At 48.4% G+C, this 23820-nt stretch overlaps 1 protein-coding gene across 1 annotated transcript in view; it reads left to right on the top strand.

Moving 5' to 3' along the window:
* Positions 1 to 23820, top strand: part of LOXHD1 (lipoxygenase homology PLAT domains 1) — a 1115079-nt gene that overhangs the window by 655229 nt on the left and 436030 nt on the right. The window contains exons 21-23 of the mRNA XM_086960347.1: positions 7391 to 7467; positions 20789 to 20985; positions 22948 to 23140. Of these exons, the coding sequence (XP_086816473.1) occupies positions 7391 to 7467; positions 20789 to 20985; positions 22948 to 23140 (467 nt within the window). The remainder of the gene's footprint in view (positions 1 to 7390; positions 7468 to 20788; positions 20986 to 22947; positions 23141 to 23820) is intronic.

The following is a 23820-nucleotide window of genomic DNA, read 5'->3' as shown; positions in this document are numbered from 1 at the left end:
GCCCCTTTCTCTCTACTCTTTCGGACTTCGACAACCATATTATAAGTTCTGCTGAATATATGATACTGGTAGATTTTAACTTCCATTTGGAAGAGCAGGATAATTATGAAACCAGTCAACTTATTGCCGATCTCTCAACTTTGGGACTTCATCAATTGGTCAAGGGAATCATACACCAGGCGGGACATACACTAGATGGTCTGTTCACCAATAATCCCGATATTTTGGTATTGGATACTCTTCCCATCACGTGGTCAGATCATAGGGCTATTATCTTTGGGATACATACCCGGATTACAAACACCCCCCGCCCAGGCCACGAACCAGGACTGGGACTCGTGCCTGGAAGAATGCGGATATCCCTCAGATGCAAGATCTCTTGGCTTCTTCCTGCCCCAAGGGAGGAGGCAATCCTGCATTACTAGCTTCCGACTTCCAAGATTGGATTCGGAATGCCGCTGATCAAGTGGCCCCGGAGAAGTTCATGAGACCTAATAGAACGTCTCCGTCGGCGGCCTGGTACACTGAAGATCTCAGACTCCATCGGCAACACTGCAGGAGCCTGGAAAGGCGTTGGAGGAAAGTTTACTGCCCCATAGCCAAGCAAACCTATAAAGATGCCCTTATAATATATAAAAAGGCGATTATCGCTCGAAAAACTGTCTTTTTCTCGGCCCAAATAGAGAATGCCAAAAACTCTGCTAGAGAGCTGTTCTCTGTTGTCACCACTTTGTCCACTCCCTCCACGGGCCCCGGGGTTGAACCCTCACAGACTTTTTGTAATGATCTGTCCACCTTTTTTACTACCAAGGTGGCAGACATATACTCATCTTTCGAAGGGGACACAAGGACTAGACCTAGAGTTTGCACTGAGGAAGAAGTAACCTCTGATCATGATCATGATCGCCTTCCCTGTTTTGCTCCCACCACGCAAGACCATATTAGCAGACTCATTTCCACCATTAAGTCTGGTTCCCCCTTGGACCCTTGCCCTCCATCTGTGATGGCAAATCTTACAGAACTGATCTCACGGCCACTCATGGAAATCTGCAATACTGCATTTCAGACCGGTCAATATCCTAGGTCATGGAAGAAGGCTGTGATTAAACCACTTCTGAAAAAACCCTCCTTGGATCCTACAGCTGTGGCCAGCTATAGACCCATTGCGTGTCTCCCCTTTCCTGCCAAAATATGCGAATCTCTGATGAATAAGCAACTCTCAGAGTTCGTCGATACTCACCAACTTCTCGACGAAACGCAGTTTGGTTTCAGGAAAGGGCATGGAACGGAGACCGCCTTAATAAAGGCCTCAGACGAGATCAGAGCTATTATGGACCAGGGAGGTGCGGCCGTCCTGATCCTTCTGGACTTGTCTGCAGCCTTTGGCACGGTCGACCATGCCATTTTGGCCGACCGTGTCACAGCCCTGGGGATAAACGGTATGGCCAGGGATCTTATTTCATCTTTCCTGGAAAACCGCACCCAGACAGTGAGGCTGGGTGATTTCTACTCCCCTATCTCTGCACTCCCTTGTGGAGTCCCACAGGGCTCCTCGCTAAGTCCCACATTATTTAACATCTACGTAGCGGACTTGGCGAGGGTAATAAAGGCCCATGGGGTACGGCTTACATCTTACCCAGATGATACCCAGCTGGTTCTGGCAATCCATAGAGACGGCACAGTGGTGGCAGCCAACTTCCAAAAAGCCATGCTCGCGGTCAGTACTTGGATGGCCTCTAATTGTCTGAGGCTTAACTCGGACAAGACCGAGATCATGACCTTCGGCAGGCTTTCCCCGGAATGGTCTACTATCTGGTGGCCTGCACAGCTGGGCCCTCCTCCTGTCCCGGTAGAAAAGGCCAGAAACTTGGGAGTTATTTTTGACAGTAAACTATCATTTGGCCTTCACGTCAACAAGGTTGTGTCATCAGCATTCTTTATCTTAAAAAAAATCAAGAAGTTACTGCCTTACCTCCCTATTTCAGCTGGGAAGATTTTGGTCTCCACTTTAGTATTCTCAAAAATAGACTACGGGAACGCCCTCTTCTTAAACACTCAGAAGCGTGTCTTAACGAAGCTACAGTCTGTTCAGAATGCGGCTGCAAGGATTCTTCTTGATATCCCTCACCGTTAGCCTACTACTCCCGCCATTCGTCACCTCACTGGCTGAGAGTTGAGAGCCGAATTAAATTTAAGGCCCTCTGTATTGCCTACAAGGCAGTGCATGGCGTCGGACCCAGGTTCCTCACAGAAGCGTTTCAGCTGTATACCCCCAAGAGGCAACTTAGATCTGCTAATACCTGTCTCCTTTCAGTACCGCGCACGAGAACTGCCACCTGGGGAGATAGGCGCTTTCTGTTGGCTACTCCGAAACTTTGGAATCTTTTGCCACTGGCGATTAAAACTGCCCCTAACCTGATGAGTTTCCGCAGGCTCTTAAAAACGTGGTTGTTTAACCAGTAAATTGATGTCTGACAACCAGTATATTGATGACTGATCTCTATTAGCTCCTCATGCGCCGAGACACCCCAGGGTATTCGTATGCGCAATAAAAATCTCGAAAATAAATAAATAAAATAAAATAAAGAATCTGCTTACCAAAAGTCTGATATGAACACTTTCGAATAAAACACTGCAGAAATATCTAAAATCTCTTTGGTAAGGAGTAAAATGTGCATTCCGACAAACATATAGACCTCAGTCGCAAACATATTTGGGCTCCGTTGTCTAACTTAGGGGCAAAGCCAAAAAAGCGGAGATAAAACCAGCGCCCTATTTACAAGAGGATACTAACATACATAATCGCATGTTAGCACCCTGTTTCCCAACGCCTCACTTTGCATCTCCAATGAGATGCAAAGTGGGCATTCCTGGGCGTTCCCAAGATGGACTTCCTTGCAAATATCGCTGATGTTTACATCGCTGTTAGACCTAACATCATTGGCTTGAGTCTCTCCTCCATTTTTTCTGTTTGCCTCCACTGTTTTACGATGTTTTGCTGGATAATGCTTTGGGCGCCGTGCCACTGCTGATCAGTGCCACAGCGCAAGTGCTCCCTATGTTAAATTAATGTATCGATTGTATTCCATGTTTGGCTTATTTGGTTTACTATCAGTCCCTAGTCTAGTGCACCAGGAGTGCCGGGGCTTGTAAATCCAAATGCCGCTCGTGGGCTTGCAGCAGGTGTTGTGCCACCCACAAGAGCGGCCTCGTAAAAGAATGTCTACGGGTCGGTCATTGCGAGACCCACCTGCAGTCTGATACTGTCACGCGGGCTGCGCAAGTATACCTACTTGCCAGTCCCTCAAACCTTCCCTTAACTTCATGTTAGTCACCCCTATGGTAGGCCCACGGGCAGGGTGCATTGTAAGTATAAGGTAGGACACGCCTGACCAAGTTGGCATGTCCTGATAGTGAACAACAGCCATCTTCGTTCTTCACTATTGCGAGGTAGCCTGCTCTCCATTAGTTAGAATGGGCCGCCGGGATTATTAATGCTATGATCCTAGTTGGCTCGGGGAGCATGGTGCAATGTCGAGTTTGGTATCCCTGAACTCGGGGTTTAATTACGCATCCGTTGGTGTGGATGGTTTTTGGACTCTGGGTTTGAAAATAGCACTTTTAGAAAGTGTCTATTTTCTTGTCTAACCATTTCTGGTTTCTGCTGGTCTTGCGTGTGTGTGACAGGAGCTGGGTGGCTCCAGAGGTCTGGATGAGTCAGTGTGGGATGAGTGGGACATTTGCATTGAGAGTAGGGGGAGAGTAGTTGCTGATAGCCTGCCCTGCCTGATACAATGCTGGCTCCACCTCCTGCCAAGCGGCTGATGGCTCTGTGCCTGCCATGGACGATCCTAGCCCCACCTCCTACCAGGAGGCCGATAGCTCTGCTCCTGCTAGTGACAATGCTGGCTCCACCTCCTGCTGGGCGTCTGAGGACCCAGCCCTGCTCAGTGAATAGGCCAGGTGCTTCTGCCTGGCTCCACCCACAACAGACCCAGGATGTCAGGAAATTCCCCTTCATGGACAAAGGGATCAAAGCCGAAAAGGGGTATAGGAGAAGGACCCATGAACCAAGAAATCAGATCACTTCTGACAAGGAACCCTGAAACCAAGGACAAGAAGTCTGCTGATCCAAGGACTTGCCTACCCCTTCTGCCAGTGTGCTGTTTGCTGGGGGGAATCCTGCAGTGCTTCTTTATTTTTGCCAAGGAACCAGGAGAGAGGAACTGTGTGTGTACTCTCACGCTTGCTAAGAAAATCTCCAAGGACTGGAAGAGTGCCAGTCTCCTGCTGAAGTCACAGGGCTAAAGGACTTCATCTGCTTAAAGTGCTATTTGCTGGAACCTGTGAATCCAGCACCTCTGAAAGAACCAGCAATCTCGACGCCGACGGACGTCGCCGAATCCAGCTCGACACCGTGAGTGACGGCTCAAGTGTCCCGCTTCCTCGACGCCGGCCGCCGGGCCCGATCGACGCCAGCAGCAACGCCAGTGAGTAGTGAGTTCGGCTCCAGCTCCAAGGGACCTCGTGTCTGCACCCCTGCTGATCGCATCGCCCTCGTGCCCTCTCGACGCCGTGAGCGCTGCTCACTCTTTGCAACTGCATCATCGACAACGACGCCTGCTTAGGCCTAATCGACACCGAAGATGCGACGCCGGACTGCTCGACGCGGCTGATCATCGTGTGCTCCATTTTCCTAAGGTACTGTGTTGGGGGTCCGTGTGACTCCGGGCTCGACGTAGCGCTCCTCGCGGTCGACGCCGAACCTTTGGATTAACTTTGCCTCGACGTCGTGTAACTCCCGGGTGGGTTACATTGTTGCCAAGAACTGTGTTTCCAGGAAGAAGAGTTGCTTTGATACGAAAAGACTTTGTGCTAAGAAGAACTTACCTTGAACTATTATTTTCCCTTCCAAGAGTATTTATTAGGATTGTGTATATTTTTGTCGTTATTTGGTCTTGTGCTAAGCCTTATATAAAAATCCTTATTTTTATAATACTACTGTGTCGTGTCCATTTGTAGTGTATTCACTTTATTACTGTATGTGGTCATAAATGCTTAACGCACAGCCTCTGAGATAAGCCTGTCTGCTCTGCCAAGCTACCAAGGGGGTGAGCAGGGGTTATCAAATGGTGTGATCCCCTTGCCCTGACTAGAAAAGGTGTGTCCCTATTTGCCAGAAGTGTATACCTCTGCCAACTAGAGACAGCCGGTTCTAACAATCGCAATATTTACAAGGCAGCCCACATGATTTTGGCACACATGAGATTTTGGCGAAAACTGGCGTTTTGTTAAAACTATGATCCGAACACAAAAAACAACATTTCAAAGGCCTCTGTCTTTTACAGTGGGAAAAAGTCAAAGTTCAAAGAACGTTCACAACTGACTTTGTCATTCTGAAGATAAATGATATATGTCACTATTACTTCGGCGAATTTTGCTCACTTTATCAACTTCGGGCGGATGAACCTCTGAGTTGACCTGGGCGGAATTTGAAACTGTGTCTTACAGTTTAGACACAGATCTCCACAGCTGGAACTCAACTCACGGCACTGCCACAATGACAGTGTATGATACGCAATTTTGGAAATGCGCAGCTGTATTTATAAGATGAATCTCGAGATCAGCGCCAGTAAAAATATTGTTGAATAAAGCCAACAACCTTTGGTGCAATTTTAAAGTTCCGCAGACCTACCTTACATTGATTTACAACAAAGATGAGTACGTCTACATCTGTGAATGTGAAGAATTTGACAAATGGCTTGCTCAGGGGGTATGTTTCTTGCTACTGCTCTGTGTGGAATGGTCAGTCTAGGTGTTGGTGAGAGATCCTTAATCTGTTGGGTTTTAAAGAGATATATATTAAAATGTGAAAGATTCTAAAAATCACACAATATTTTTCAATAATTACCTTCTTTTTCAAATGAAAACGCTTTTAAACTATAGTCAGAAGTTAATAAATATGTGGACCTGACAGTGCGGTACTACTTCATAACCACCCTGCATTTAAAAAAAAAACACTGCCCAAAGTGTTGTCATACAGAGTACGTTTAAAGGGGATATATCAGAGCACTGAAATTATACAATTCAGCACATGTCTCACTTGACTACACATGTAAGGGCATATTTACAAGGAATTGGTGGAGCGCTGTGATATGTCTAAATTGGTAACGCCGTGCTCCGACAGTTTCAAAACGCAGGGATGCGCCGTAGTCATAAGAATGAGGTGCACCCCTGCTTTAACCCTAGCGCTGACACTAAAAATGCTGCCTAACGCCGGCGCAGGTACCATAGCGCAATTTAGCTAGGGTGCCTGCGATGCAGGGGTAATTGTTTATGTGCTTGAAGACACGCCTTCCTGCAAATAAAAAATCTTTAGGGGCGATTTGCTCTATCTATGTGTGCTGCAGAGTGCAGCACATGTGAAAAGAGCAAAATATAAGGAGAAATAGAATATTTCTCCTCAAATCACCTGCTTAAGACCAGGTGATCCCTGAGGGTATTTTTGGTGCTGCTCCATACCTTGTAAATATGGGGCAGGGTCAAAAAACAATGGGTGTTGCAGCAGAAGGCTCACTGCAACACCCATTTTACGCCCCTTTTGCGCTAAGTGCTACATGAATAGGGCATCATTTACAAGGCGGTGTTAAGCCACGTTGAGTGGCTTAACGCTGCCTTGTAAATAAGGTGAGGAGTTAACGCCACCAGAACCTCGGAAAGAGTGATGTTCTGGTGGCATTCACTCCTTGTAAATATGCCCCTTAATCTGTGCACAGAGGCAATGGTTGGAACAGATGGAGCTCGATCGATGCTAGTGGCTTATTGCATATGTGTAGCTACCTACTGTGATGTGTTTTACATGTTTAAGAAAAAGTGTAAATTATCCTGTATTGTTGTTCAACAATAAATGCCATTTGAAACCAAAAAAAAGAAGTTGTCCCGACCTATTAGGGTATAGGTCAGTTTGCACATTTACAACACTGTTCGCAAAAATACTGGTTGCAAATTGCGACCAGTATTTTGCAATGAGTGCTACGTGCATTTAGCCCAAAGTCCAGCTGCTGATTTGCAGAATCTGAAGCGTGGGAGTAAATTGACTGCATCTTCTAACTGTTGGGTAATAGGCATTGCAGAACGAGAACAGTTGCAAAATTACCAACTTTATAAGTACCTACAAACTTTTCAGGCATTTTTCCATGCTGGATCAGTTGCAGATTTACTCCTTTTATGGCGTAAATCACTTTTAATGGTAAGAAAGGGAGAGGATTCCTTCAAAATATTTCCCAAATATAAACAAAAACAGAAAAACTAAATTCCGTGAAAGTAGTATACACATAAGCATGACATTTGGGCGAGTGAAATGCTAATTGGTTATCCATTCGTCCCACAGGTGGTTTGACAGGAACGAAGACGACGGTCACATCGTTCGTGAGCTGGTCCCAGCAGGGGATTCACCAATGCTGAAAAGTAAGCTTTTTAGTCAGTTCTGTGACTCTCTAATGTTGTCACTTTGAAAAGCAGCGCGTTGAAAGTTCAACCCCAGTGACGTAGCAAAGGGGGGGTGCGGTTTGTCCCGGGCGGCACGCGTTTTGGGGGTGGCAGCCTCGTTACCCCCCCCTTACCTGCGGCTGTCACAGGGCGGCAAACGTAGGAATCACCAGTACCTGACCCCCACCCCGCCATTAAATGTGCCGCCACTGTTCAATGCATAGATGTCAGGTCACAAAGGTTTTTTGAAGTTTGTGAAATAGTACTCCTGTAGTTCTCGTTTACTTGCCCCTCCACGCCTTTGTGTTTTTGCTCAAAAACACATAAAATGTGAAGAGTCATATGCAATTAGTATAAATATGCCCTCTCTGTGTGAAAATAAAGCAGACTTGTGTGAACATTGTTATAAGGATTGTGTACAAAATGTATAGGAATGCAAGGAAACACACTATGCAGTGCCATAGGAGGCACCTCACTGCAGCCATCAGAAAAGTAAATGGAATCACAATCATCATCTCAGAACAAGAATTCAGAAATGTCCCGTCTAAGGAAGTTGGGGCCAGATGTACAACCCTATTTTTCATGCACATATGGCTTTGCGACCCGTTTGCGCATGCAAAATACATATTGGCCATGTACTAATCCTATTAAGCGAGTCGCAATCTTTTTGTGACTCGCTAAATAGGATTAGCGACTGGCTATTAGGAAGGGGCGTTCCAAGGGCGTCCCTTCCTAAAAGCGAGTCTGAGCCCTATGTAAGACTTATTTACGACCGCAGTTGCAGTCGCATAACAGTCACAGTTTACCACCCTTCTTAGAAGGGTGGTAAAGCACTCGCAAATGGGAAGGGGATGCAGGCGAAAATATTTTTTAGGAGCAGGCAGTGGTCCCAGGTGCCACTACCGGCCCTTAAAAATATGAAACAAAAACTTTTTATTTTTTATTTTTTAAATGCATCCCGTTTTCATTTAAGGCTGCATTTTTTTAAAAACTGCTTTATTTAAAAGCAATCCCATACAAGAAGGTCTGCTTAGCCCAGCAGGCCACCATCCCTGGGAGGGCCAGCTGTTCCCAATGGGGTCGCAAATTGCGAGTGCCTCATGAATATTGATGAGGCATGCAATTTACGACCCACAGTGTCTCAGACGATGTTGTACATGGTATTTTGCGACTCGCAAATTGTGACTTGCAATCAGGGGCAATTTGCGAGTCGCAAATTGTTATGGTCGTACATCTGGCCCTTGGTTTGTATACTAATGGCAAAGCCATCCTGTTACTAGCCAATGACCTACCAACAATGCCTGCACATGTAATAATATGAAGGTTTCTCCTTGGAGGGCGAGGCTTAGCAGGCCACGATGGCGGCTGTGTCCTGCTGAGGCTCTGCGATCGGGCTGGCATCCTGCCCATTACCTGTGATCGCCGGGAGCCTCAACTCTCTAAAAAAGCGCACCTGTGATGCCCCCGCGCACCGGGGCATCCTCCGAGTGACCGGTGAAGGCTGCTAGCGGGCGGCGCACGCTGAAGCGTCTCCCACCAGAGCCGAGCGCCGATCCTCAAAATGGCGGGCGGAGCCCCGTCCTACGGGCACGTAAGCCGCCGAGAGCCGGTACCCTAAGCGACGGCCCTGGAGGACGCGGCCAGCTGACGACTGCGGAGGGTCCCGGGGGAGCTGTGGACCCAGCCCTCAGAGGTGCGCTCCGGACGGCACTTTCTTCTGTCTCTGCACCCCGGTGCGCAAGATGGCGGCCGCCGAGCCAGAGCTCTGCTGCACCGGTGCTTCTGGTTCACCGGGAGCCTGATCGGGCTTCAGCACCGGCCAACCTACCACCGCGGACCGCGGAGAGCCGAAGGACGCGCCACCAGCACGGTGTTGTGCCTCCAGGAGCCTGCAACTTCCCATCGAGGGCGGTGAGTGCTGATCGCTCTCCCCCTCCCCCCAAGGATCTCAACGCCGGTGCCCCGGCGGGCCCCCCCCCCCTACCTCCTCAGGACCCGGTGAGAGAGCGCTGCCCACATCGCCTCTCGACTGAGGGAACCCGAACACTCCTACCGTCATGAGCTGCGTGGTGGACCCGAGTGCCTGACCCTAAGATGGCGCCCACGGAAGCCTAGACACCGGGAACGACGCGACCCTCGCCCGGGGGGCAGAGGGGCCCCCCCCAGGCTTGAAGCGGTGCCGGCGGCCGCCCACTACCTCGGACCCCCCCAGTTCCATACCGCCTGCCCTCTGACCCAGCCGATCGGCGCTGACACTGCACTGCAAGCCAGTGGAGAAGAAGGCGCCTACACGACCCCCTGACACCGGCGCTGCCGGCCCCAGCAAGCCACCTCTGACACCCCGAACTGGCGGGAACTCCGTAAGGTAAACCGGAATCGCTCTGGAGCCGAGAGGAACTGGAGAGGCCAGCCGACACTGGACTGCCACCTACCCGGACACATTGTGAGGCGAAGGTCTGCCGAACACTAGGTACACGAAGGCCCGGGGGGCCCTCTTGACCGCACCTATGGGGAAACCAAAGACCTCGCAGGTGACAGCTGTCCCTGAAACGGCCATCGAGAAGATGCCACACACGAGGACGTGGACGCAAGCCAACGCGTCGCAAACCGACCCTACGCTATCGGCGAAGCTGGATCAGGTGTTGGCGGCGATCGAAATGTCTCGCCTATCGATGGAGGAGAGGTTGGGCGTCCTGACGACGGACATTAGTTTAATCCGTGACGACCAACGTAAGCTGGCGGATAGGGTGAAGGAGGGAGAACGGATCGTGACTGAGTTACAGCCCGCGGTGAAGATGCAGGAGGCAGACATGACGGAGGTCCTGCGCCGCGTGGCGGCCCTAGAGGAACGCACGGTGGATTTGGAGGGATGCTCGAGACCATGTAATATCCGCGTCCTGGGCCTGCCGGAGGGAATTGAAAATTCGGACCCTCTGACCTACATGGAGTCCTGGACTAGATCGTTCACCCCGGAATGCGAACGGTCGGCATTCTTCTCCATTGAAAGGGCCAACAGGGTCCCGGCCCGGGCACCCAAGCCTGGCCTCCCTCCACGGCCCATGCTAGCTAAATTCCTGCACTTCAGAGACCGAGATGCGGTACTCCGTGCGGCCCGGACGGCGGGCCCTCTGCAAGTGGAAGATCAGCACATCATGGTGTTCCCGGATTATGCCCGTGAGGTCCAGCAGCAACGATCCACATTTCTGGAAGTCAAAAGGCGCCTTCGCGCAAACGACCTTCAATACTCCCTGCTGTTCCCCGCCCGCCTTAAAGTGCTCCACAAAGGGAAAGCCCTCTTCTTCAACACGGCGGCGGAAGCACAGGACTGGACTGAATTTCACTGCCCACTAATCCCCAAACCCGGGCCCCAGAGGACACGCAACAACGACTCCAGAAGATCCAGAAGACGGGGCGCGAGCCGTGCCCGATCATCAGGCCGCCCCAAAAGTCAGGCATCCTCCCCCACGGGCTCACCCGACCTCACGCAAATCATGCAGGAGCGACGAGACGCCCTACGGGCGGTGACCGAACTGCACACGTCACCCCCGGCATCGGATCTGGAAGGTCCGCCGCACCTGTTCACCCCCGAGAAGGACCGGGACAGCGATGGGACAATGTCGGGATTTGGCCCAATCTCCTCCCCCCTCGTTGTGGCACTCACACTGGACACTGCCCTGGCCAACCAGCCTAACACCTCTTCGTGAAAGTTGAACTGCCTACAGATATATCCTTCTCATGGTTGCCTATTGTATTGCGCGACGTCTAGGAACCTAGACTGTTTCACTAGATAATTGTACGCGCTAACAAGCGATCGACATCTCTCCTGCAAGAGCCCGACCCGCGCACAGGCCCAGCAGCGACACATGCTGCCACCCCCGCAGATATTCGTTGTATTTCTCCCCTAGTGGGACACTAGTTTGGATATGCCACCCCCGGTGATATATCCTCAGTATTGGGATTGTTACCCACCCAAGGTTCTATTTGTTGTTAATCCCCTTAGTTCCTCCCCCACGACTGTGGAAGCTTGGCGCGCAGGAGCACACGCGACACATTCACATTGGCGGCCCCCGAGGGCAATAGGGGGGTCCCTCTCCCCACCACGACACCCTAAGAATGGCAGTCCCACGCTCAGACATTAATATTCTTACACTGAACGTACAAGGCCTACACACGCCCAGCATACGCTACTCTGTCTACTACTACGTTAAGCGTATGTCAGCTAGTATTGCATTACTGCAGGAGACACACATTAACGCTACCGAACTTACTCGTTTGCAGGTCAAATGGCGAGGGATCTTCTGTGCCACACAATACTCAGCGTTCGCGTGCGGCGCATTAATCTGGGTCAGACCAGGCACTCCCTTCCGGGCGCTCCGGCGGGTGGTAGACAAAGAGGGCAGGTATGCGCTTCTGGGGGGAATACTTGATGGACAGGGAATACTCCTTGGCAGCATTTACGCCCCTAATACAGATCAAGATACATTTTGGGACCACCTCACGGGCGTTTTGGCCCAGTTCACTTCAGTTCCATGGGTGCTAGGAGGTGACTTTAATTGCACACTGAACCCCACCCTAGACCGCTCACACCCTCCTCCCACACACTCCCCGGCCCCCCGGCAGGCAGAGCTCTTCAGGGCATGGACCATACATTGGGCGCTCACTGACGCATGGCGACATCTACACCCACTGGACCGTGTTTACTCCTTCCACTCGATCCCACACAACCTCCGGGTCCGCCTGGACCGATTTCTCTGCTCTGCACCTATCCTTCCTAACATAACATCCACAGATTACCTTGGTCGGATCCTCTCAGATCATGACGCCCACATCATTCGTCTGTCCTGGCGCCCCCCACACCCACCAGTCCCCACCTGGCGCCTCCCTAGGGACTGCCTGTCAGATCCAGTTTTCAGAGACGCACACAAAACCAGCATACAAGATTACTTCACACACAACGCGAACACGGCATCATCGGTATTGGTAGAGTGGGACGCGTTTAAAGTGGTGGCAAGGGGAGAATGCATCAAACAGGTAGTAGGGGTCCGCCGCACCTTGGAGCGGACGCTCTTAACCTCAGAGCAAGCTCTGGCCGCACTCACTAAACGGCCTGACGACTCGGAGGAACACGCCGTGCTCACGGCCGAGGCTAAGACGGAGTATCAGACTGCCTGCGCTGACCTCCGAAAATACAATTTTAGGGCTTACGCCTCTAGGGTACATAAGGACAGAGACAAAACTGGGGCGCTACTGGCCTGGATGGCGAGGCAGGACACCAAAATCAAGCCAATCACGGATATTATCAACCCGGAAGGTGTATTAGTGCGCTCACAGGCCGAGATCCTTCTGGCATTCCAGCGCCACTATGCACAAGTGTACGGGACCCCGGCCCAATACTCCCCGTTTTCTGTGGATCACTTTTTAGACCCGCTGACGCTGCCCACAATATCGAATGATGACAAGCGCACACTTGACGCCAAGATAGTTCCCTCTGAAATCACCCGGGCGATACGTGCCATGTCTCGGAATAAAGCGCTGGGACTGGATGGCTTCCCACTAGAATACTACTCGACATTCTCTCCCCTAGTGGTCCCACGTCTGTCATGGATGTTCGGGGCGTCTCTTCATCTAGGGAGGTTACCCCAGTCACTGCGGGAATCCGTGATTGTCACCTTTCCCAAACCCCACAGGGATCCACTCCACATGGGGTCATATCAGCCCATCACGCTCCTGTCGGCTGACTGTAAGATCCTAGGGAAGATTCTGGCTGACCGATATGCACAGGTCATACGCCCACTAGTCCACCCCGACCAATGCGGCTTCGTTCCAGGGAGGAACACCTCCCAGAACCTCCGCCGAGTCTTCCATATTCAAGATCAAGTGCGTGACAGATTTCCCCGCGCCGCCTGCCTCATTATGGACCTGGAGAAGGCGTTTGACACCCTCACCTGGCCCTATCTATTCTCAGTCCTGCGGCGCCTCAATATCGGCCCGACGCTCATGGCGTACACACGCCTCTTATACACCGATCTAACCACCCGAGTTCGTATCGGGAGACGCATCTCATCGGCGTTTGGAGTTCGGCGAGGCACAAGAAAAGGGTGCCCCCTGTCGCCTCTCTTATTCGCGCTGGCTGTCGAGCCGCTGGCGGTTCGGCTGCGCCTGGAGGGTGTGGGCTGGGGCATACCACTTGCAGACGGCACCCATTGCGTATCCATGTACGCGGACGATCTTCTCATATACGTCCGAGGCATTGAAACGGACCTAACCCCCATAGGGGCAACGCTGGCGGAATTTGCAGATGCCTCGGGACTACAGGTGAACTGGGACAAGTCCACAGTCTTCCCCCTACACCCGGGCCTGCCCCCCCGGGAAGTCGAGCTCGGACCGCATAAACTCTCATGGTCCGCGGAGGCTCCCCGGTACCTCGGTGTCCGCTTGTACCATTCCCCAGCAGACATTTTTGAGGGTAATCACTGCAAGGCACTTGCTAGTCTGCGCCCGACTATCGCCTTCTGGAATAAACTCCCGTTGGCCCCAATAGGGCGGATAGCCCTGGCCAAAATGGTGATGCTTCCCCGACTCCTTTACCACTTCACAAATCTACCGGTGATACCACCCAGGTCCTTCTTCTGCGACGTCGACTCCCTCTTAGGGACCCTTATTTGGGGTGCAGGCCGACATAGGGTCGCCCTGAAGACCCTCCAACTCCCCACGACGCAGGGGGGGCTCGGGGCTCTATCCTTCGAGTCATATTTCCTTGCGGCACAGCTCCAATGGCTGTCCTACTGGACGGCGGACCGTTACCCTCAGTAGACTGTTACCTCGACCGGCAGAATCGCCACCCCGGAACTCACCCGTCTTCTCCTCCTGGGCACCAAGCCACGGCGCACATACCCCCTTCAAGTGGCGATAGCGCGCCGGTGCATGATGCGGATCCACCGGTTGTGCCCCGGTAGACCCCCATACTCCCCGCTGCTACCATTGATAGGCAGCCCCAGGCAGGACTCCTACTTCACGGCTCCACTGTTCACCGAATGGTCCCAATGTGGCATCACGGATCTGGAATCGCTCTTCGAGGAAGGTCAGTTGAAACCACTCGACCGCCTGGTCGCTGAATACGGACTCCCCCCGGGCCAATTCCTCAGATATAGGCAGCTGCTCGATGGATACCGGCCCCATTTTAATCTCCGAACTGGCAAGCCAGACACACATCCAGTAATACATGCTATCCTGCATATGGGGGTGGGACGCCACCTAGTCACCTGGCTATATAAATCCATCCGGGAACTTTCACACGCTCCCCTGACGGCCTTGCGTGCTACATGGGAGGAGGACATAGGTCGCGCTCTTCACGACTCAGAGTGGACTAAAGCACTTGAGGCCCCAAAACGCGTCTCTAGGAACGCCCGCTTCAAAAACATCCAATACTATATACTACACAGGGCATACCTCACCCCAGCGCGATTGCAGAAGTTCTATCCATCCACACCATTCCTATGCCCCAGATGCTGCTCCCCTGCCGCAGATTTTCGTCACATGTTCTGGAGTTGTCCCAACCTTCCTCCCTTTTGGCGGGCGGTACACGACACACTGTTGGAACTCACAGGTCTCACTACACTGGCCACCTGGGAGTCCAGCGCACTAGGCATCTTCCATGTCTCTAAGCAAGAACCGGTGCATAGACGCTTCGTGTTCTTAGCGCTCCTGTTGGCGAACAGATGCATAACCATGCGCTGGCGTTACCCGGAGGGCCCCCCCATAGCACAATGGACAGGGGTGGTTGGTAAGTGGGCAGCGGCGGAGGAGGATGCTCTTAGAGAAGAAGAAGCCAGAGGCGCGCGTAAAATTCCCATATCCATGGAATGGGCCATGCTCCTCCACAGCTTCCGGCAGTCCACGCATGCAGGAGACCCACCTACTCCTCCCCCCCCCCCCCGCCCGAAAGGGCCAGTAGCCTCTACCTGATGTAAGCCATCCTAGGATCGATTCCCGGTACCCCCAGCATCCTGATCAAATTCTCATATGTCATACCGTCCATCTCGTTACTCGCCTGCGCGGGGTGTATCCACCCCCTGCCAATCCTCTCTCCCCCCCCCCTTCTTGGAGCACAGACTGTATGGCTCCGTGGCCCCCCCCTCCCGACACCCGTCACCAGTATTCCCCTGCTTAGACCCTGCTAGCGCCCACATGCTTCCTTCCCACAGTTTTATCCCCCCCTGTTCTCTGGTAGCACCGTCATATGGACAGTACAGACCCCGATCCTGCGCTATTGTGGCGGGAACTTGCATGCCTGTCATTATTCATCGTCCTCTTGGCGACGCAGGTCCACTGTCTCCCAGCCCGCAGACATATTTGCACGATCTGTACTGAATAATTGAGGAAATGTATATTTGTACCAGTTATATAAAACAAGAAAACGTTGCACGCCTAGCTGTTCGTGGCTGAATGTTGAGGCCACGTCAGCTGATTATTTACACTGTACCGATATACTTTGATGCAACAATAAAAACAAATTTAAATAAAAAAATGAAGGTTTCTCCTTGCATGTCTGTAAGAATCTGTTGCCCCTTCAATCACCAGTGTTTGCACTAGGGGTGAGCGGAATGCTGCTTTCTTCCTTTCGGATTTGGCAACTCTGCATACTCTTGTAACGCGGAGTTCGGGCCAAATTCCTCCACTCACCGTGTGGAGGATTTCTTTTCCTGCGAGGATCCAGAATTGTGAGCTAGTGCGTGAATGCAAGATTTGGCATCCCTTACTTTGATTTTCTAATGCAAGCGGTCAGAGGGCTGCTTTTCTAGAAGGTGTGCTGGAGCTTGTGTAGATTTTCTACTCAAGATGCAGCAAAATCAACTCAAATGGCTGAGCACTTGTGCTAAATTGCAGCATGAGCAGCGCAACATGCATAATTTCTTCCCGTTGGCGGAAGTCCTCGGAATCTGGCTGAGTTTATATGTAATTCCACGGAATTCTGCAGAGTGAAATTCAATGAGTTCCACCCAGCCCTGGTTTGCACCATCCTTAACCTGTTATTACTGGTGATATCTCACCTGAGTTTTAGTGAAACTCCTGTTATGTACTCTTTGACCCTCAGAGAGAATCACAAACAAATCCCTATATGACTTTTGTCTCTGTGGACATCACCAAAAGTGACATCAAACAGCCCTTGACCCTGAGTAAATACAAAAAAGCAAAAGTACAGAACCTTGCAGAAGCCTAGTGATAATACCAGAAGTGACCTCACACAGCCCTTGACCCTGAGTAAATAAAAAAAGCACAAGTACAGAATCTTTCAGCATCCTGGTGACATCACTAGACGTGACATCACACAGCCCCTTGATGCTGAGTAATTTAAACACGCATAAGTAGTAACACCCTAAGTAAATTAAAAAAGCATAAGTAGAGAACCTTGCAGAAGACTGGTGACCAGAAGTGACATCACGCAGTCACAAGGGGTCGCGGGTGAGAGTTTATTTTTTGTTGGCCCATAGTTTATACTCCTACCACCAGTTACCTCCGGGTTGTTGGTGAAGCTACACTGGCTACCCATCCGCAAACGGATTGCCTTTAAGGCGCTGACCCTGGCCTATAAGGCTCTCCATGCGGTGGGAGCCAAACATCTTCGAAAGAGACTCACTTTCTACCACCCTACCCGCGCGTTGAGATCGGAATCTTTACTTCTTGCGGCTGTTCCGCGTGTGAAGAGGGCTCGCCTTGGTGGCCGCTCCTTCAGTCTTTTGGCCCCACAGATGTGGAATTCTTTACCGCTCCATTTGCGGGGGGCGACCAGTCTTCTTGAATTTAGGAAAGGCCTCAAAACCTGGCTGTTCTCTCAATAGGCTGCCTGTAGCCCTGTTTCTTATGTGGTTTTTTAATCTGTTTTTATCTGTGTTGTGTTATTCTGTAACCAGTTTCACCTTACCTAAAGCGCCGGGATTCTCTTTTTGAGTAACCGTTGCGCTATACTAAATAAAAAAATAACATAACATAACATAACATAACATTATGGTGCCACAAATGTTTGGCTTCTAGTTCCCTGCTAGCGCTCACCTCTTCTCTCTCTTGGGCAAAGGAGACTCAAGAGGTGGCTTATCTGAAGGCAGCTTTGGTCTCCAGAGGACAACAAACATTGGATCCAATCTGTGACCTTCCAGACCCCTCAATGCAGTACATGCCTTAAGAACGACGTAGTAGTAGACATACAACACCAGTTTTAGATCCACTTAATGCAGATCTTGACTATACTAGGACCCTCCACTGACCCCCACCCTCTCCAGTGTTTGATGGTACTGCTTTAAAAAATTTGTGGTAGGGAAAGGATTACAGAGGGCAACAACCATATAAATATAATGGTAATTAAGATTCGTAAAATCTTGCACACATAGTTATTTAACACATAGAGGTCATTTCACAAAAGCAGTTATTACTGCTGGAAGTGACGTTACAGAAGTACTCATTTATGTACTCTTACATGTCTTAGTGAATTATTCCCGAAGCCCGAAGCCCCCAAATCCTCATTAGTAAAAGTGCAAAGAGGCCACAGTCCTTTCTATTTGTACTAATTGTAATTAATATGACCCGTGTATGGATATTTTATTTCAGTTTTAGTTGTTTTGTGCCTGATTCACAGAGACAAGTAACATTACAAAAAAGAGTACTACAGCAGTAATCTTCGATATATTCTTCTAACCTTTGTGAATCGGGCCCAAAACATCCAACTCCCAATCAGTGAAAGTCAAAGAGGGCACACTCCTTTCTGTTTGTACTGATTGTATATTAATTGTCTCTGGTTGTCATTTTGATTACTGAGTTATGTAATTAAATGTTATATTTTCCATATGTTTCGTGCTATTCATTAAGGTTTGAGAGGCATTTTAAAATTACACATTTTATCCTCGAGAAAAAGAAAGGCAAGTTTAGATCGACGATTTTTATACATTTACTAACGTTGGGCAATTCCACAAAATTAGATATTTTTATACATATGTCTATTTTCCAAATCGTTCCCCTCAATTTATTTGCTAGTGGGCAATCCACAGAGTTAGTGTAAAAGAGTATTTTCATTTGAACTTTTCTCTCCATCCCCTGTTTTTCCTCCCACTAGGAAACGTTCCTGAGTAAGTTTGAAACCAGTATTGAGCATTTATAAAAAAACAAAAAGTAAATGTTTTGAGGTTCAGTATTAGGACTGCTGTTATTTAACATTTCTTTGTTCAAATATATTACAGAAGAAGATCTAAAATTATTTTGAACTATAATCTTAACTTTATTATGGCTTTATTTGTAGGGTAGGTTGAGGTTTTCCTTTTCTTTTCCATTGACACATTTTGTTAAGAATCCCTCTGCTACTTACTTGATACCCACTTTTCATTTTAATCCTATAGTATTCAGAATATAGAAATAGTATTTCTATAATTTTCGTTTGTCTCCATTTGTTATCCTACTTTGATTGACTGGTTGGAGTATAATAATCGAACATGTAAGATATACAGTGGATGGAAGATGCATGGACAAGGTGGGTTAGAAAGAACATAGAAACCATATTTAACCAGGATAGAAAACATGTTAGACTGTAAATGCCACAGGCGCGTATGATCTGTTTGACAGAAGAGATTTGCTTCATATTTCAAGAAATACATACGGATGGTCAGACACATTTTAATGGGTAATGTAATCTTGTGTTATCCTTCTCTTGGAGCATGGACGCATTACTTATGCCCCACCACCGAATTACTTTTGAAGCACTATTTTTCTCATTTTGTTTGAGAGCATGTGTTTTCCAGCTATCTCCTTTGTGTACTGCTCTTTCCCTCCTCTGCCATACGCAATGCGTACCTCACTGTCCTGTGTGTTTATACCCTGTCGCCTACTTGTTGTGGTCGCCTTAGTGTTCTTCTTCCTTTTGTGTTGTTTTCTTCCCCAATAATTCATTCGTCTCACTAACCCCTGTGCTTGTTTCTCCCTCACGCTCCAAATTCCTCTCTCTCGTCCTTGTTGCTTTCTCCCCCTCTGTATTGCTTCCCCCACCAGCACACTCTGTGTTGCTTCTACCCCTCAGCCCTCCATCTTGCTTCTGCCTTCCATTTTGCCTCTAGCCCTTATTACTTTCTTCCCCAACTGTGCTTTCAGTGTTGCTTCCCCCACCCACACATCAAAACAAGCATTTGCAATGCAATAGGTCTTGTATTTGTGAGAGTTTAAGCTTTTGGCATTGTATATGACAATGCCGTTTACTTATCTGTTTTAATAATTAACACATACATAAAAGGCATTGTCATTTGTAATGCCAATATCTTCAACTCTTGTAAATGCAAGACCTATTTAATTTAAAGTAAGCGTCCGCCATTGTTCTGAGCTGCTTGGAAAGTGAAAGCATGCATGTTGCCCTTAACCCTTTCTGTGCTGATGACGGAACCGCTCCATCATCAGCTGCGGTGGCGCTGTGCTGATGACGGAGCGGTTCCGTCATGGCCCGGCCGCCGCGCCTGGGCGGCGCTGATTTCGCGCCTGCGCAGCGTGTTCTATTGAGTGGGCGGGGCCATGACGGAACCGCGCCGTCATGAGCACAGCCCAACCGCGGCTGATGACGGAGCGGTTCCGTCACCCGCATGCGGCCGCCCCGCCCTCTTAGCGCTGCGGCGGAATAGCCGCCGCAGCGATGCGATTAATGTTGCAGGAAAGCATGTCGTGTCTGCAGTAGGAGAAACTCATTAAAGAAAATGGTGCTTCAAGACTAAAAAAGACTCACTGTGTAACATCCGAAGTAAAGGGGCCAGTCCTCATGGGAATTTACAAATGAAGACAAGGCGGTACTAAGGAGGAACTAACAAGCTAATTAACGAATTAAAAGCCAGCATTTACAAAGGACAATGACACAAGCCAGTGAATAATATGGGCGGAGAGTGCGCAGAGCTTCAAGTCCATACTTGAATACAGCAGGCCCAGCAGAGCACCGCTTGCGCTGCCCAGGCTCAACCTAAAAAGGGGAAACACTTGCATTTTTTTTTTTACTGATCCAACTTAGATCAGTAAATAAAAAGAAAAAAAGGCGCTATGTCATTTCGTAGGCGTGGACAAACGTTTCATGGTGCCTTTAATTTTGTTTACTCTTTAGCCATTCTGCACAACATTGGGGGTGCTAAATGACATTGATAAAACATTTGGCAAAAGCCAATAGATGGTGAGATCTGCCAATGGTTGTTTGTTCAGCGTCTCTTTGAGCTCAGTGCTTGCCCCCGGGGATATTTTAGTGTACCACTTGCTCACTTTCCCCAAAGTAATCTCATCTTTCTTTCCACAGGCATCCGATACCACTTCCAGATCAAGACGGGTGATGTCAGTGGCGCCAGCTCCGATTCTAAAGTCTTCGTCAAGCTTTATGGTGAAAAGGGCGACACAAACAAGCAGTTCCTATTAGTGTCTGACAATGACCTCGGTGATAACTTTGAAAGAGGAAGAGTGGACGAGTATACCGTGGACACTCTGGACATTGGGAAGGTAAGGAATTGTGCTGCTTGTTGGAGCTATCCGTAGTGCAACTCCACTGGGAGCCTAAGTTGTAAGGAGTCCTGAACATCCCAATTATTGTCATCTTTTTACTGCCTATCCAAACCAGTGGAGCAAAGACATGCATAGGCCCTTATGGTGCACAAGGCCTCCCCAACCTTTCAAGTGATCCTCAAACCTTCAGGGGATCTCATTCAGCCCAAGGACAATGAATATATGTGATGTGATACATATAATATTGAGGGGCCCCACATCCCATTCTGCATGGAGTTCCCATAATTTGCATTACACCACTGCGGCAGAGCTGATTACACTTGATTGCTTTAGGACTCATGACCTCCTTGCTACGCTAGTGTCTATGGCACGTTATTTTATTGCTTGGCCACTAGATCACCTCCACTACATGGTGTGAGAGTACATCGTTTTAGGGGTTGGGGACCCCCAACCCTCTTTTATTTACTTCTACTTGATTTAAATTAATTTGTTCTACACTATTCTTCAATAACATAACCTTTACACTTAACTGACTTATCTAAAGCAGTACATGGCACGCGCTGCAGTGGAGCCGGTGAAGTCGGGAAGAAACCATATCGCTTGAAAACAATATTCCTTCTCTCTTTTTCCTCAAAACCCAATGGACATTATTTTGGGGAACACATATTTGTTAGGCCACATCGGCATTGTGGTTTTAGCAGAAGCAAAGTTTAGGGCTGAGCCAACTCAATTTTGCATCTTTTGTCTCAGACAGGTATTTTTTTGTCCTTTAAGAGTAAAAAATATTTTCTGAAATGGGTCTGAACATATAATTCAGTCAAAGTACTATACCTAAAAGCTCAATCTTCGTCTCTAAAGGCTATCTTGAACTTTGTGTCATTCAGTCAACATATCTGCGGACCTTTGTCATTTAGTCAATATATCTGCAGACATTTGACTTGTATATTTATGGTATGGTAACTTTCTTTTTGTGAAACCAGGCTATTTCTGAAAACAATGACCATTTCAGCAAACACACTCTGGTCATTATGCACTGGTCACGGTGCACTAATATGGCTCTTTTCAAGATCTTACACTTTAAACCCAGCAGGTGAGAAGGTGTAAACCTCTCAGTACTCTGGATCTCTCTGGTGCCATCTTATAGACATATCTCTGGCTAGAAAATGTTTCACCTTGTTGTCTTGGAAGTCTGTTTCATTTGGATTTAAGGTGAAGTCTGCTCCATATGTACTGAGTAAGATTGTGCAATGGCCCATCAAAGAAAGAACCTGCACTCAGCACTGCAGAACTAAAAAAGGGAAATTATGATGTTAACTGTAGTCCACGCTGATTTATAAAACCAAGGGCCTTGTTTATAGTTGGACGGGCGGGATATTGTGTCAAAACGTGACAGATTTCCCATCAACCGTATTACATGTGCCGTAGGTTGTAATGCACTTGTACTGCAGCGGACACTCCATCCACCATGTCAGTGACATAGGAACCTGCCCAAAATACTCTTAGCCAGGCATAAGTCTTCAGTCTAGAAGTACATATGTGACACCCATTTCTATTAGTTGTTTCAAAAATATGTCCTTCAAAGTAACCTAAATATGCATTGCAAGACTAGCATTAATGGATTACTGCAATAATGTCATGATCCTAAAGACTGCATATTGTGAATGGCTGCCTGATACTAACACCCTGTTTGTTTAAATGGGATTTCTGATATATCAAGTCAAGAAAGTATGTCATTCTTCATAAATTTTGAAATGTAAATGTAAAGTTATTTTATCTTGCATCATTGATCTATTTGGACATTTGATTAGCGCACATACAACAATATTTTATGTAAGAAAACATACTAGAAGTATTGAAGTGTCAAGGTAAAAGATTTAAAGTTTTTATTCCTGTTTTAAAATTTCTTTAAAATGTCTTTGAAATGAGTGATAAAGTTAACTGATAAACCATCCTTTGCAGATCACAAAACTCTTGATTGGGCATGACAATGTCGGAATTCGAGCTGGCTGGTTCTTGGCTAACGTCGTCGTCCAGGTTCATGCTCACGGGAAGCAGTACATGTTCCCCTGCAACCGTTGGCTCTGCAAGGACGAGTGTGATGGGAAGGTGGAGGTTGAGCTGTATCCAAGTGAAATCCTGGACATTGAAAAATGTAAGTATTAATCATTGTTATGAGAAGATAGCAAGTCAGGTAGAAACAAACTGCGGGCCTCCCACCGCACCCCCACCCTCTTAACTATTTTTATTGATTCACCAGTTACTCCTTGCTTCACAGTTATGTATTGAATCTATGTGTTGGTCATTTCTATTGCACATTCCTGTCTAGGGAGTAATAGGGCACCCAACATGGAGATAAGAAAATGGAGCAATTATGTTGAGAGTCATAATGGAATAGTGTGAGATGTTGTGCAACAGTGAAAAGAGGAGAAAACAAGTTCTTTGGGGCTAGGTGGGCAGTGAACCTGGGAGGTAATTTACCACCGTGCCAGGGACCGGTTTGGTGAGTGAGCGCTATAGATATAGTTATTAACATAACATGGTTGATAAGGTGATGGTTCTTTATCTACTTCTGGACTGCATGAGTGACCAGTGTACGCATGGAATGTGAAAGATGTTATTTAAGAAATCTTGCCTCCTGATTTCAGGAACCAGGATGGCATTCAGGCACTGTGGTCTTCCTTTATATGACATGTTTGTAATATTAATATTTGAAATGCATTATACGGTTAAGCACGTTGTTATCTGAACACATAGGTGCCTAGTCCAGTCAATGTTCAAGTTAGTAAAACAGTATTTGTTGATAGAGGACAGACTGCTAAATGCCCATAAGGT

The sequence above is a fragment of the Lissotriton vulgaris genome, chromosome 3_1 (genome assembly GCF_964263255.1).
Source record: "Lissotriton vulgaris chromosome 3_1, aLisVul1.2, whole genome shotgun sequence".
NCBI lineage: Eukaryota > Metazoa > Chordata > Amphibia > Caudata > Salamandridae > Lissotriton > Lissotriton vulgaris.
This window is presented reverse-complemented; position numbering and strand designations above follow the sequence as displayed.